Here is a 12,209-nt window from a genome sequence, read left to right as displayed (position 1 = left end):
ATTACTGAAATGATTAATTCCTTTGTGAGATCAAAGTAACTTTTTGTCATCTTTTGCTGTGACATTTGTGAAAAGGAGAGATGTATTCAATGGCTAGGTAGCATATGATTAAAAGTTAAAAGTACATGAGAGACAGAACAATAGAAGGAAAATCTGAAATCAAAGACTAGAAAAGTAATGCATGATCATGATAGTAAACTACTAGACTATGGCTAAAGGAGAAGAATAAACCCAAGAATATTCGGAAATTGCCACAGCGACTTTTTTTTTCCACTCTGTCTGAATCATCAGTTGTCCCTTTTCTTGCATTTAATATTTAAGCTCCATGGAGTAAAGATTGCAGTTTTGTTTAGCAGCAAGTGAACACACAAGGTGGTGTGGTCCTGGAATCACTGCTTTAGTTCCAATGCACAATGATGCTGCCGACACCGTATTAATAATGGTAACAAAAATACTATTTCTATTAAGCTTTTTGATTTTGATTGACAAACATCTTACTGCACATACAGGTACTCCCAAAGTTGTCTGCCGTCCCATGGTCAGTGATGGTAATCCTATTTGAAATAGGCTAGCAAACATCCTAATATTTTTCCATCCTCCATTTTTTAAAAAATGTTTTACTAAATGTTCATTTATATCCATTGAAAAGTTATTCTAGAATAGCATATACAATAAATTAATATATATGTATATTCTCTTGGATTCCATTTAAATTTTTGCTTTCATCACATCTATTTTGAATACTGTACTTTCCAAGTGGTAAGATTTAATATATTGCAATATTTTTCAAAATACTGGAATGTAATTTTTGATTGATACAGGAATGAGAACTATAGTAAGATCTTAATGAATTGTATGTGGTAATAATTCCTCTGATATCTGCTAAATGCCACTAAAAGACAGTAAACAAGAACATTAGAATAGTAAGGTGGACTCAATTACTGAGAGAGAAAGGTTAAATCTCATGCTAATCTAGCTGATCATAATGTTTTTCTCACTCTATCTGTATTTGTAGATTAAAGTAACCTCAAATCACACAATGTCCATTGATATAAAGAATTTTCATGATTTATAAAACCTTGTCATTCTTGTAATGATCTAAGGTATGAGAACATGTCCTGTTTTACAGACATATTAAACATTGTAAGATTGTGGCTTTCCCTCAGGCAAATTTATTCCACTTAAGGAAAAAAATTAAAAGGATGTGTAACAAGTTCACAAAACAAATATAAACACACATGCTGAAATAGTTATTCAGATAGTTCCAATTGCTTCTAGGGTCGAATACCAGCTTTTCCATTTCTTTTACATCTTGCATGTAATGCTATTCAGGGCCAGCCTGAAGTTCTAAATATCAATCATTAGAAAAAAACTAAAGTAGATTTCCAAAATTAGTCAAGGTTCCAACAGAGAGCCCTAGCCATATTTTTCACAAATGTCCAGATATTTCAGGTACTCACTTTGGCGATTTTCAACCTAAGACATTTTACACCCTCAGCCACCCAAGTTGAACACCTCAGAAACACAAAATTTCTAGAAAATCCTCATTTGTCTTTCAATGTGAGGCTACATCTTAGCTATATGTAGGAATATAAAACACTAAGTCCATATTACAGTGAACTGTTAATTTGTATTTGTAAAGAAAAACAGAATGAAACTCTTTGCTCCAGGGAGTGGAATGAAAGCAAGACTGCATACGCTAGCACTTCCATTTTTACATTGCCTATATAATTTTCAGCAACCCTATCAGACCAGCTAGTACAGCTTACTTCTATAAATATTACTTTAGACCAATTCTGTTATGAAAATCTATTATATCTATTATGTTACATTTTTGTGCTTTAATGAAATATGTCAAATATATAAGATGGTGCATCTTTTTATTTATTGTGCTGTAACAAAAAATTTCCCAAGGAAGCACTTTTTTCGTTTGTTTTGACCATGGAACAAACACGGAAAAAATGCCTTATAAAATTATCAGAAAGATATTAAATGTTCAAACTTCAGTCAGTATATTTCCATAACCAACACTTAGAAAACCCCAAAACACCCCTAGGTGCTGTAACTAAAATCAAGTAAGTTATGAAATGTCTCATGCCCAATTTTTGGTTAGTGACATTTCCAGATTTCTGTCCATAGAACTGATCAAAGTGGTTATAATGACAAGAATTGAGAAGTGCTCTTTCCGTTGATGTGTTTGAAAGGTAGCTTTGTATGAACAGCTGTGTTTTCAAAATGCTTGCCACCTCTAAATTGGTCCTTGTGAAGTGCACTGTTTACCTTATTGCCAGCAGGGCACATTGCACTGTAACTGCTGCATTTTTAGTTTTTATCACTGTCTCTCTAACTGCTGAAGTGGAAAAGAACGATTGCCAAAACCTGACGTGTTTCTTTTCCTTTCTGCCCACTCTGACATGGTTCTTAGCTGTCTGTTGCTCCAGTGATGAGAAATGTTGCTCAGTTTATTCATTCACTGAATGTCTTTTCCAGCTCAAATAATGGTGATACCCTCTCGTAAACCAAGTCTCCAGCTGTCAATAGCAGTAAATGAAAGAAACCTAATTAAGACATACCAATCATTGTTTACACAAGAAATAATTAGGCTGCAAAAAGTCACACACATCAGGGTGCGTTTTTCTAAAAGCAAGAGATGGTACCTTAAAAGCAAGAAATACACCATGTTTAGTAAGACATCAAGTCTTAAATGGGTGGCAACAGGGATGGACCTCCAGAAAAAAATAAATACTCTGTTCACAGAGATATATATTTTAGTTTTAGTACATAAGTTGTAAGTACATGAAAACTATAACACAAGTGCTGAAGTACTAATAAGGAATACTAATTTATTAGATATAGACTCTATTTAGCCTTTTTATTTGCAGACATTAGGAAGCAAACAATTGCATCTGGATGAGGAAATTCAAGTACAATCAGAGTGCACACAAAGATTTATAAATGCAGCTGGGTAAAGAATTACATCAAAGCCTCCAAAACTATGATGCACAGTTCTTCCTGCTGCTTGTGTGAAAACATCTATCCCACGCCTCCGCTTACTGGCGATAATCAGCTGTGGAGCCTTATCTCTACAAGCTTCTCTACTGTGAGAAATCATAGGTACAAGTTCTAAGAATCACTTGCATCACATCAATAATCTTGAGAGGTCACCAAAATCCACTAACAAAGAGTTAATGATGACATACTTGCATTATTTGAAAGATCTTCTTTCTTAAAACAAGAAAGAAAATGGTTTCTGTGCACAGAAACCTTCGTGTATGTAAAGCTCAGTTACTTTAAAAACTACTCAAAGAAACAGAACAAATACCTTTCAGGTTCTCGCTGTCCTTCTTATTAGTACCTTTAATACTCGACATTCAATATAAAAAATTTTCACATGAAACCCTAGATGGTTCAAAGCACTCAGCTTTAAAGCTCCAGAACACATTAATAAAAACTCTGAAAATGATTGCTAGTAAGAGCATTTACATTCAATTTTTATTTAGTATTATCAGTACATATTTACTATTACTAGTACATTAATGAAGAAAAGAATCAATGCATTCCAAAAGTGTAAAGTAACACAAAGTTAAATGCTTATTTTCCAATACAAACACTTACCTCTGTGACACCACATTCTTCAAGGAAACTGAACTTTGGATACAGTTCATGCTGCTGAGTGCAGTTTACATGAGGTTTATTTTGTTACAGTGAATGACAGCTCACTTTTCATTTTAAAATTATTTGAAGACATCTCGAGGTCGGAAATTAGTTACATACACACAGAAACACGCACGTAATCAATGCAACCAGTTAAGCACTTATGCTGTGTAAATTGATTCTGGGCTTTGACTCCTTCAAGTGGGACTGGAAAACTTCCGTCAGCAATACGTTTTCTCATATTCTTAGTCAAGATGTAAACTGGAGCCACACTATAGTACTACTATAAACAAAAGAGAAAAAAAAATGTTTGCCACTCAAAGCATCATATACAATTTTTGCTGTTGTAATGTATCACTTTTTTATGTACTCTGTCATGTGAAAAGCACTACTGTCATATAATTTAGTTTTATGTTGTCCTGCCAGAAGCAGATGATCCTTATGGATCCCTTCCAGCTTGACATATTCTATTCTTTGATTGTATGACCTCATAAGCCACCATGGATGTTCATTCTACTCCAGAAACATTCTTTTATTCCACACCTTGAATGACAGTTAAAAGCAAATAATTCTTATATAAAACAATACAAATATGCCACTATTTAAACAAAAAATGTTTCTCAATTGAAACAGTGCATTCTGGAATGATGGCTGCAGGCGGGAAGTGTCAACATTATTCTACAATCTGTTATTCAAGCTATTCAACCTCAGTGAATATTTTACACAAGACAGAAGCACTTTAACCAAAGAAATAAGAGAGATTTATGCTAGAACACCATATGAACTTGAGCTGGTGACTTACTAGCTAAAGAATTCACCAGAAAGAGAAAGGACATCAGACTAAATCATACCGAAGCGGAATTTCAACCTGGATCTCAGCTCTTCTTTTTTTGCTGCCTTTTTCAGAAAGCCTATCTAATATATTTGACACGGAAATATCCACCAGTGCCCTTACTTTTGGCTTGAGAATCCCATAGAAACTAAAATATAAAATCAGGAGTATAAACACAAATACAGGAGTATGTTGGTTCAAATGTGCTTTATATACTTTAAATGGTATGGCCTCTCAGGTGCCTGGGACACACATGAAAACTCCACCTTGGTCCATATTTTATTTTTCACAGTGGCCAACAGCAAATTTCCAGGGAGGAACAGAAAAACAGGCCAGAATACTTTCAGAAGTACCGCTACTGAGCAAAAGTCCCAGAGCATCATAGTGGGATCAAAAGGCAGTAGTAGTCTGTTGAATCTCAATTAATCTCCAGTAGCAGTCTGTTGAATCTCAATTAATTCACAATTCAGTTAAGGTTTTCAATGATCTTTCAATTATTTGAAGCATAAATTTTGTATTTGTCAAGCTACAAATACATTTTTAGTATACAATCCAAACGAAAATACAGTAGTCAGTGCGAAATGTGCTTCAAGAACATGTATCAAGAACATGACAAAAAAATTCTCCCCCATGTGGCCATCCACTTTTCTCCCTACATAAGAAATTACATCTGTGCATTTGGTATAGAATGATTTCTACTAAGATCTTTGGTAAATGTGACAGTACTCCACACAGGGGTATCACCTTGCCTCTTGGTGACAAAATTAAGAGCAAGTTGCAGGCATTAACTTTTCAACACAAACCTTTATTTTTCTGCAAGCCTCAAGTTCATCTCATTTCCCAGAGGAAAGGAACAGATCACATTTTTACTAGTATGTCCTAGTATTTAAGTATAAACTGGGCCATGTGCATAGAAACATACTATTGATCCTCAAAACAGCAGCATGTTTTCGGTATGTTTATCTCACACATTGTCTGCTCAGTCTATTAATAAACCTACATGTTAAAATAAAGTATTAAATGTCCCTAAATGTACATAACACAAAGAACAGCCTCAAAGACTTGCCAAATGTACTTCAAATTGGCCCAATGCTTATATTACTTTACATAGTCCAACACCTTTCCTCTGAACTGTTACGGAATGCATAGGTGGTCAGTATGCCAAATTCTCCTGGGCGTGGAAAGGATACCTAAAGTCCAAACGCTTGACACTTGACTTTTGCAATTCTGCCTATCTATACCAGCAAACCCTTAAAATTTATTTATCAATGTCAATTAAGCATTGATCTTATGGTTTGTGAACAATGTCACTGTGAATTTTAACACTAAAGGCAAGGGGAAAAAGGGTATAAATGTGTATTGCAAAACAGTCTTCAGAAACAAAGCCTGGGTGAAGTAAGTCTATATTCTGAAGTAAATTAAGCAGTTAATGTGTACTACTTTCTATAAGAAAACACAGAAGCTTTTGTATTACATGCATTGGAACAAAATGTACACTCAAAGTTGGATTTATTTTACTCCACAAAAAGAAAGTACATACCAAAAATCTGGGAAGCACATATTTGATGCCACAAGATGCTAAGGTTTCAGTCTTAACTATAATTTGGGACCTGAAGGCAGTCTGCAAACTTCAGATTCTTGCAGAGCTACAGAGCAGAGAAGCAATTGCTAGTGTAATTTTTTTTCCTTATCACTCTGAAGACACTTTTCTGCTAATATTCCTTGCAATTGAGGTTATTGAAGCCAGAATAAGAAAGCCACTGATTAGCCCGAATTTGCCAAGATGACAAGCTATTTATTATAAGGTACTTATTTCTTTCTAAATAGCACTTTAAAGAAAAGAAAAAAAGTTTTCTTTCCAAGCAGCAGCTACAAAAAGAATTAAAAATTATAAAACCTGTGGATTTTCAATTTCATATATTTCTGTATAATTATCTCACAGGCTTGCCTAAGCATGTCATTAGGAATGTGTATTAATCCAACCATTCCATTTCCCTTTGATTATACATAAATTACACTCTTTATAGTTACAAACTTCATGTAAAAAAGTTAAATATTCATGCCCTGTAGGATTTTGCTCAGTATTTACATTTTAAAAGCCAACAGAACTTGGTCTGCTTTTAGTAATAACTGAAAGAAAAAAGAAAATATTTTAAAGGAGGATAAAAAAATCTCACAGATATATTTTGCTTTATCTTCATCTTTCTGTTGAACAATGCGCCACTGGATGTATGACAAGCTAAAAGTCTAAAGACATATTACTATATTAACTTAATTTATGCTATCTGGATACCACTATAATACTCCAGACACCACAGTCATTTTCTTTTCTTACTTGCAATAATTAACAGTAGAGAGTAAAAGATGGCTAAATTAATTTATAACTTTACAGTTTCTTATACTAATTATTTCCTCTTCTTGTATTTTAGGTCATCCTGTCATTCCTGCAAACACTAATCAATCATGGGATTTGAAGTTAATACTACTAAATAAATGAATTGTTTAATCTCCTATGACCATCTATACATACTTCATCTTCACAAAGCTCATCAATTTTATGTCATCAAGGACAAAGTGACCTTCATTTCCACAAAATGCTTCTTACTACTGGACAAGTTGGTTACATATATATCACTTATCCTCAGGAAGGAAGTCCTTCATGATTGTCATTTGATAAATGCAAGTTTGTGCTTTATTAATTGACCAGGTCATATTGAATTCCAAGACCATAATTGTGGAATACTAAAGAGTCTGCTACTTTCTTGAACATCTGAGCTAAGATGAAGGACCTGCAACTCAAAATTAATTTACTGCTTGGTCTAGTTACCACTGCTCTACTACAAGCCGTAGGAAGAAAAGCAGACTGCCCAGAGTCATGTATATGTGAAATCAGACCATGGTTCACCCCCAGGTCTGTCTACATGGAAGCTCCAACTGTGGACTGTAATGATTTAGGCCTTTTTCATTTTCCAGCCACACTGCCTGCTGATACACAAGTTCTACTTTTACAAACTAATAATATTGCAAAAATTGAACACTCAGTAGACTTCCCAGTGAACTTAACTGGCCTAGATTTATCCCAGAACAATTTATCCTCAGTGACCAGTATTAATCTTAGAAAGATACCACAGTTGCTTTCAGTGTACCTTGAAGAAAACAAACTTACTGAACTCCCTGAAGAATGTCTCTCTGGACTCAACAATTTACAGGAGCTTTATATTAATCATAATCTGCTTTCTGTGATTGCACCAGGAGCTTTCATAGGCCTCAATAATCTTCTCAGACTTCATCTCAATTCAAATGGTCTGCAAGTGATCAACAGAAAGTGGTTTGAAGCTACTCCTAATCTTGAAATTCTCATGATTGGAGAAAACCCAATAATCAGAATTGAAGACATGAACTTCAAGCCTCTTAGCAATCTGCGCAGCCTAGTTTTAGCAGGTATAAATCTCACTGAAATACCAGATAATGCTTTGGCTGGCCTTGACAACTTAGAAAGCATTTCTTTTTATGACAACAGACTTGTTAGAGTGCCCCATATCGCTCTTCAAAAGGCTACAAATCTTAAATTTCTGGATCTAAATAAGAATCCCATTAATAGAATACGACGAGGAGATTTTAGCAATATGCTGCACCTAAAGGAGTTAGGAATTAATAACATGCCTGAACTGATTTCTATAGATAGTCTTGCTGTTGATAATTTGCCAGATTTAAGAAAAATAGAAGCAACCAATAACCCCAGATTATCATACATTCACCCCAATGCATTCTACAGACTTCCCAAGCTGGAATCCCTCATGCTCAACAGCAATGCACTGAGTGCCCTGTACCGCAGTACAGTGGAATCCCTGCCTAACCTCAAAGAAGTCAGTATACACAGCAATCCCATTAGGTGTGACTGCGTCATCCGCTGGATTAACATGAATAAAACAAACATTCGTTTCATGGAGCCAGAGTCCCTGTTTTGTGTAGACCCTCCTGAATTCCAAGGTCAGAATGTGAGACAGATACACTTTTGGGAAATGATGGAAATCTGTCTTCCCTTGATAGCTCCTGAAAGTTTTCCATCTACGCTGGATTTAAAAGCTGGCAGCCATATTTCTTTACACTGCAGAGCAACAGCAGAACCAGAACCTGAAATCTATTGGATAACACCATCAGGACACAAACTTTTGCCTAATACTATCTCTGATAAGTACTACATTCATTCTGAAGGAACATTAGACATCAGTGATGTAACACAAAGAGAAAGTGGCTTATACACATGTATAGCAACAAATTTAGTTGGGGCAGACCTAAAGTCAGTCATGATTAAAGTGGACAGCTCTTTCCCTCAGGAACACAATGAATCTTTAAATATTAAAATAAAAGACATAAAATCTAATTCTGTTTTGGTTTCATGGAAAGCGAGTTCTAAAATTCTGAAGTCCAGTGTCAGATGGACAGCCTTTCTGAAAGCCGAAGACTCCCGGGCTGCACAGAGTGCTCGAATACCATCTGATATAAAGGTATATAATCTTACACATCTAAATCCATCAACTGAATACAAAATTTGTATAGACATTCCCACTATCTACTCACAGAATAGGAAACAATGTGTCAATGTAACCACAAAAGGACTGGACTTGGAAGTGAAAGGCTATGAAAAGAACAACATAATAGGATTCCTTGCCTGCCTTGGTGCCCTTTTGGGAATCATCTCTGTGATATATCTCTACAGATGCATCTCTCAAGATAGGAACTATGGCACTGGACACAGCTATCTAAGGAATTACCTGAAGAAACAATCCCTTTCCCTCAATGAGCTTTATCCTCCTCTAATCACTCTTTGGGACATGGGCAAAGAAAAAAGCACAGCAATGGAAGTAAAAGCAACTGTAATAGGTGTACCAACAAATATGTCATAAATATGTCAGTATATCACTTAACTTCTGAGATAAGAAGCACATGACTGTATTTGTGCTGAATAAAAAGGCAACAAGAAAAAGTATTTCTCTTAGGAACTAGATGCCTGGACTTTGCTGCTGCCAACAAATGGAATATATATGACTCAGTATAAGAGAAGAATTTTAATTAACTGGCTTCTAAGGGTATTCTACCAACCAAATAAAATTAACTTCATATTCTAGAACTTTCATGGGACTTTTAAGTCTGGAATACAGTGGAAGTAGCCAAGAACATTTTCTGTATTTTTTTTTAAATTATTATATAAAAGTAGTGGAACTGAGCAATACCTCCTCCTGTGCTGTATTACACAAAATAGCCACGAGTTTTTGCAGTGAACAGATATACTAGGATTGACATATGGTGTAATGAAATGGACAAATTCTGTAGAGTAGACACAGTGAGTATGTGAGTTTTTTTAATGAGAAAATACATTTTTGATTAAAATCAAAATACTTTTTGTCTTGTTTGTTTCTAAAAAACATACCCCACCATTCTGGGAGTTCTTGTCTGACAATAAACAAACGCATTCCAATGTCTGATAAAATATCTCTTTACATAGTCTCCTATTAAAATGCTAATCCGAGCACAAAGAACATTTTTGCTGATTTTAGGTTGTATAAGTTTCTAACAGAAACATAAGTTTAGTCATAGTTTTTTATCAAATTTTATTTACTCTAAGAACATTTTAAAGGCAAAGGGGAAGTTGGAGATGAATCCACTTAAACCCATTTTAATTAGATTTCATCATGGATATTGGTTAATAAATAGTTCTTTGATGCTTTTATTATATACACTTTTAGTATCTGTGTGAAACACTTCTGTTCTCTTAGCAACATGTGAGCCTGCAGATCTTTATTTCATTATATCTGTACTACATCGTTTTATTACTAGACAGAAGTATCTCTTCTAGAATACATGGCACTTCTTTCCATAGAAGTACTGTGAACCACCATCCATATAAAGATAACATATTTGATTTCTACACAGAAATATTCCATGATATTATCCATTTCCCATGACCAAAGACATTTTTCATGTTACAATCTCCACAGAAGCTACAGATGAGCAGTGGAATTCTTGTGTAGCTGTGTATAAAAAGGGACAGCTGTTCCTTCTATAGATATCCTACATAAACCTGAAGTCCTTAGGAAGCAATAAATCCATCTTGTAGCTTTAATACTGTAGTGCGCATTTAACTTGCATTTTTGCACAAACATGCCAAAAAAAAATGTACCAGCAGTTTTTTCAGCAAAGTAAAATCTCTTAAAAATCATAAAAATAACTTAATCATGCTAAAGTATGCTTTTTCATAATCTCCTCATTTAAACAAAAGTCACTTTTTTTCTACACAAGGCACAGGGCTAAAATCTTCATGTATTTCATTAATTGGGATGTTTACCCTCTTTAATGGAGGTAAGAACTGACAAGAAGCTATATTTAATTTCCTCAGAAACAGACAAGTATTTTTACACACCTGTGTTTCCATTTATTTCATAGTTTTCTCTCAGGAATGCAATGCATTAAGAGCAGTACTTACTGGTTATTCAAACCAGAAAAGAGTAGCTCAGAATAAGATTAACTTTTCCTTGGCATTTGACAGCAAACCTCATTCTGAAATGTACCACTAATGAAAGAGAGAAGGCAAACATAAGTATTTGAAATATCTGGCTAGGAAATACCCAAAATACAATACTGAAAAAAACTTTTTAATTAATTTCTATTACTTTCTTCTATCAGCTACTAGACTGAAAGATAATGTTCTATTCATATAAAGATTAAGCATTTACTTTTTGGTAAAACATTTACTGCCATTTAAAAAAATAAATTGCAATATTTCATCAGCTAACATAGTCAAATGCTATGTTACATATAAACATTTCAGTTTCTAGTTTAGCTAAAATGCTGTGAAATCCTAAGTCCAAAAAGTACCCATAAAACTTAGGTAAGAGATCAGAGAAAAAAATTATTTATATCCTAAAAGGAAATTTCCATTTCCAAAATTCTCTAATAAAACTTATTCTGCTTGTGTAGCCTGAAGTAGTGACCTCAAGATAACTTAAAATAGAAATTGAGATTCTTCCCACAATCTTGTGCTGGCCAGTAATAGAAAAGACGCAATGATCAACGATAATCTTATAAGATACTCCTTTTTATCTGAAACCAGAAGAGACATTTCTGAAAAGGATTGCTATATAGTACAGAAAATAAGTTCACATACTAGACAATTCTAGAAGAGCTGCGAGAAAAAGATTGACATGTCAGACATACGGAAGAAAATAATTCTTATTATTAAACTGAATACAGTGGATGTGCGGCACTGACAAGACAAGAAATTTTACATGGAAGAAAGTGTACAGTAAGTATGAAAAGTTCATTATTAAAACTTCAGAAGACATTTTGAAGGATATAGGTAAATGCAATAGAGGAGATAGCCATCGAACATAAGCCAGAAGAGCCAAAAAGAGACTGAAAATTCACCTCATGCTAAAGGTTAGAAAACATGCTTGGAAAAATATTAACAATTGCATGCAGCTTTTGTAGAGGTCAGAAACCAGATGACTAGAAATATATCCAGAGTAAAAAAATTGCTGGTATTGCCTCCTGAAGATCATGAGACAAGATACCTTACAGAAAGACATCTTGAATCAAATCATTGGGGAACCAATATATACATTGATCACTTTAGAGCATCTTTGGCTTTCATGAGAAGCAGTAGAAAGGTGTTGGAATAAACTGCTAGGTAGCAAAAAAAACAAACCCACATCTTTCTGGAATA

The 12,209-nt window shown here is 34.4% G+C and overlaps 2 protein-coding genes across 6 annotated transcripts in view; one reads left to right on the top strand and one right to left on the bottom strand.

Moving 5' to 3' along the window:
* Positions 1 to 9,883, top strand: part of LRRN3 (leucine rich repeat neuronal 3) — a 31,355-nt gene extending 21,472 nt beyond the window's left edge. The window contains exon 2 of the mRNA XM_010413548.4: positions 6,916 to 9,883. Coding sequence (XP_010411850.2) covers positions 7,267 to 9,393 — 2,127 coding nt within the window. The 5' untranslated portion in view covers positions 6,916 to 7,266 and the 3' untranslated portion in view covers positions 9,394 to 9,883. The remainder of the gene's footprint in view (positions 1 to 6,915) is intronic.
* Positions 1 to 12,209, bottom strand: part of IMMP2L (inner mitochondrial membrane peptidase subunit 2) — a 428,434-nt gene that overhangs the window by 237,129 nt on the left and 179,096 nt on the right. The window contains exon 4 of one of the 5 annotated variants that reach the window (XM_039571272.1): positions 3,468 to 3,937. The exons of 3 other annotated variants lie outside the window; for them this stretch is intronic. In XM_039571272.1, coding sequence (XP_039427206.1) covers positions 3,904 to 3,937 — 34 coding nt within the window. In that variant the 3' untranslated portion in view covers positions 3,468 to 3,903. Of the gene's footprint in view, positions 1 to 3,467; positions 3,938 to 12,209 lie in introns of those variants that run through there. One more of the 5 variants, XM_039571273.1, reaches the window with a different exon arrangement.

Source organism: Corvus cornix, chromosome 1A (assembly GCF_000738735.6).
Source record: "Corvus cornix cornix isolate S_Up_H32 chromosome 1A, ASM73873v5, whole genome shotgun sequence".
Taxonomy (NCBI): Eukaryota; Metazoa; Chordata; class Aves; order Passeriformes; family Corvidae; genus Corvus; species Corvus cornix.
This window is presented reverse-complemented; position numbering and strand designations above follow the sequence as displayed.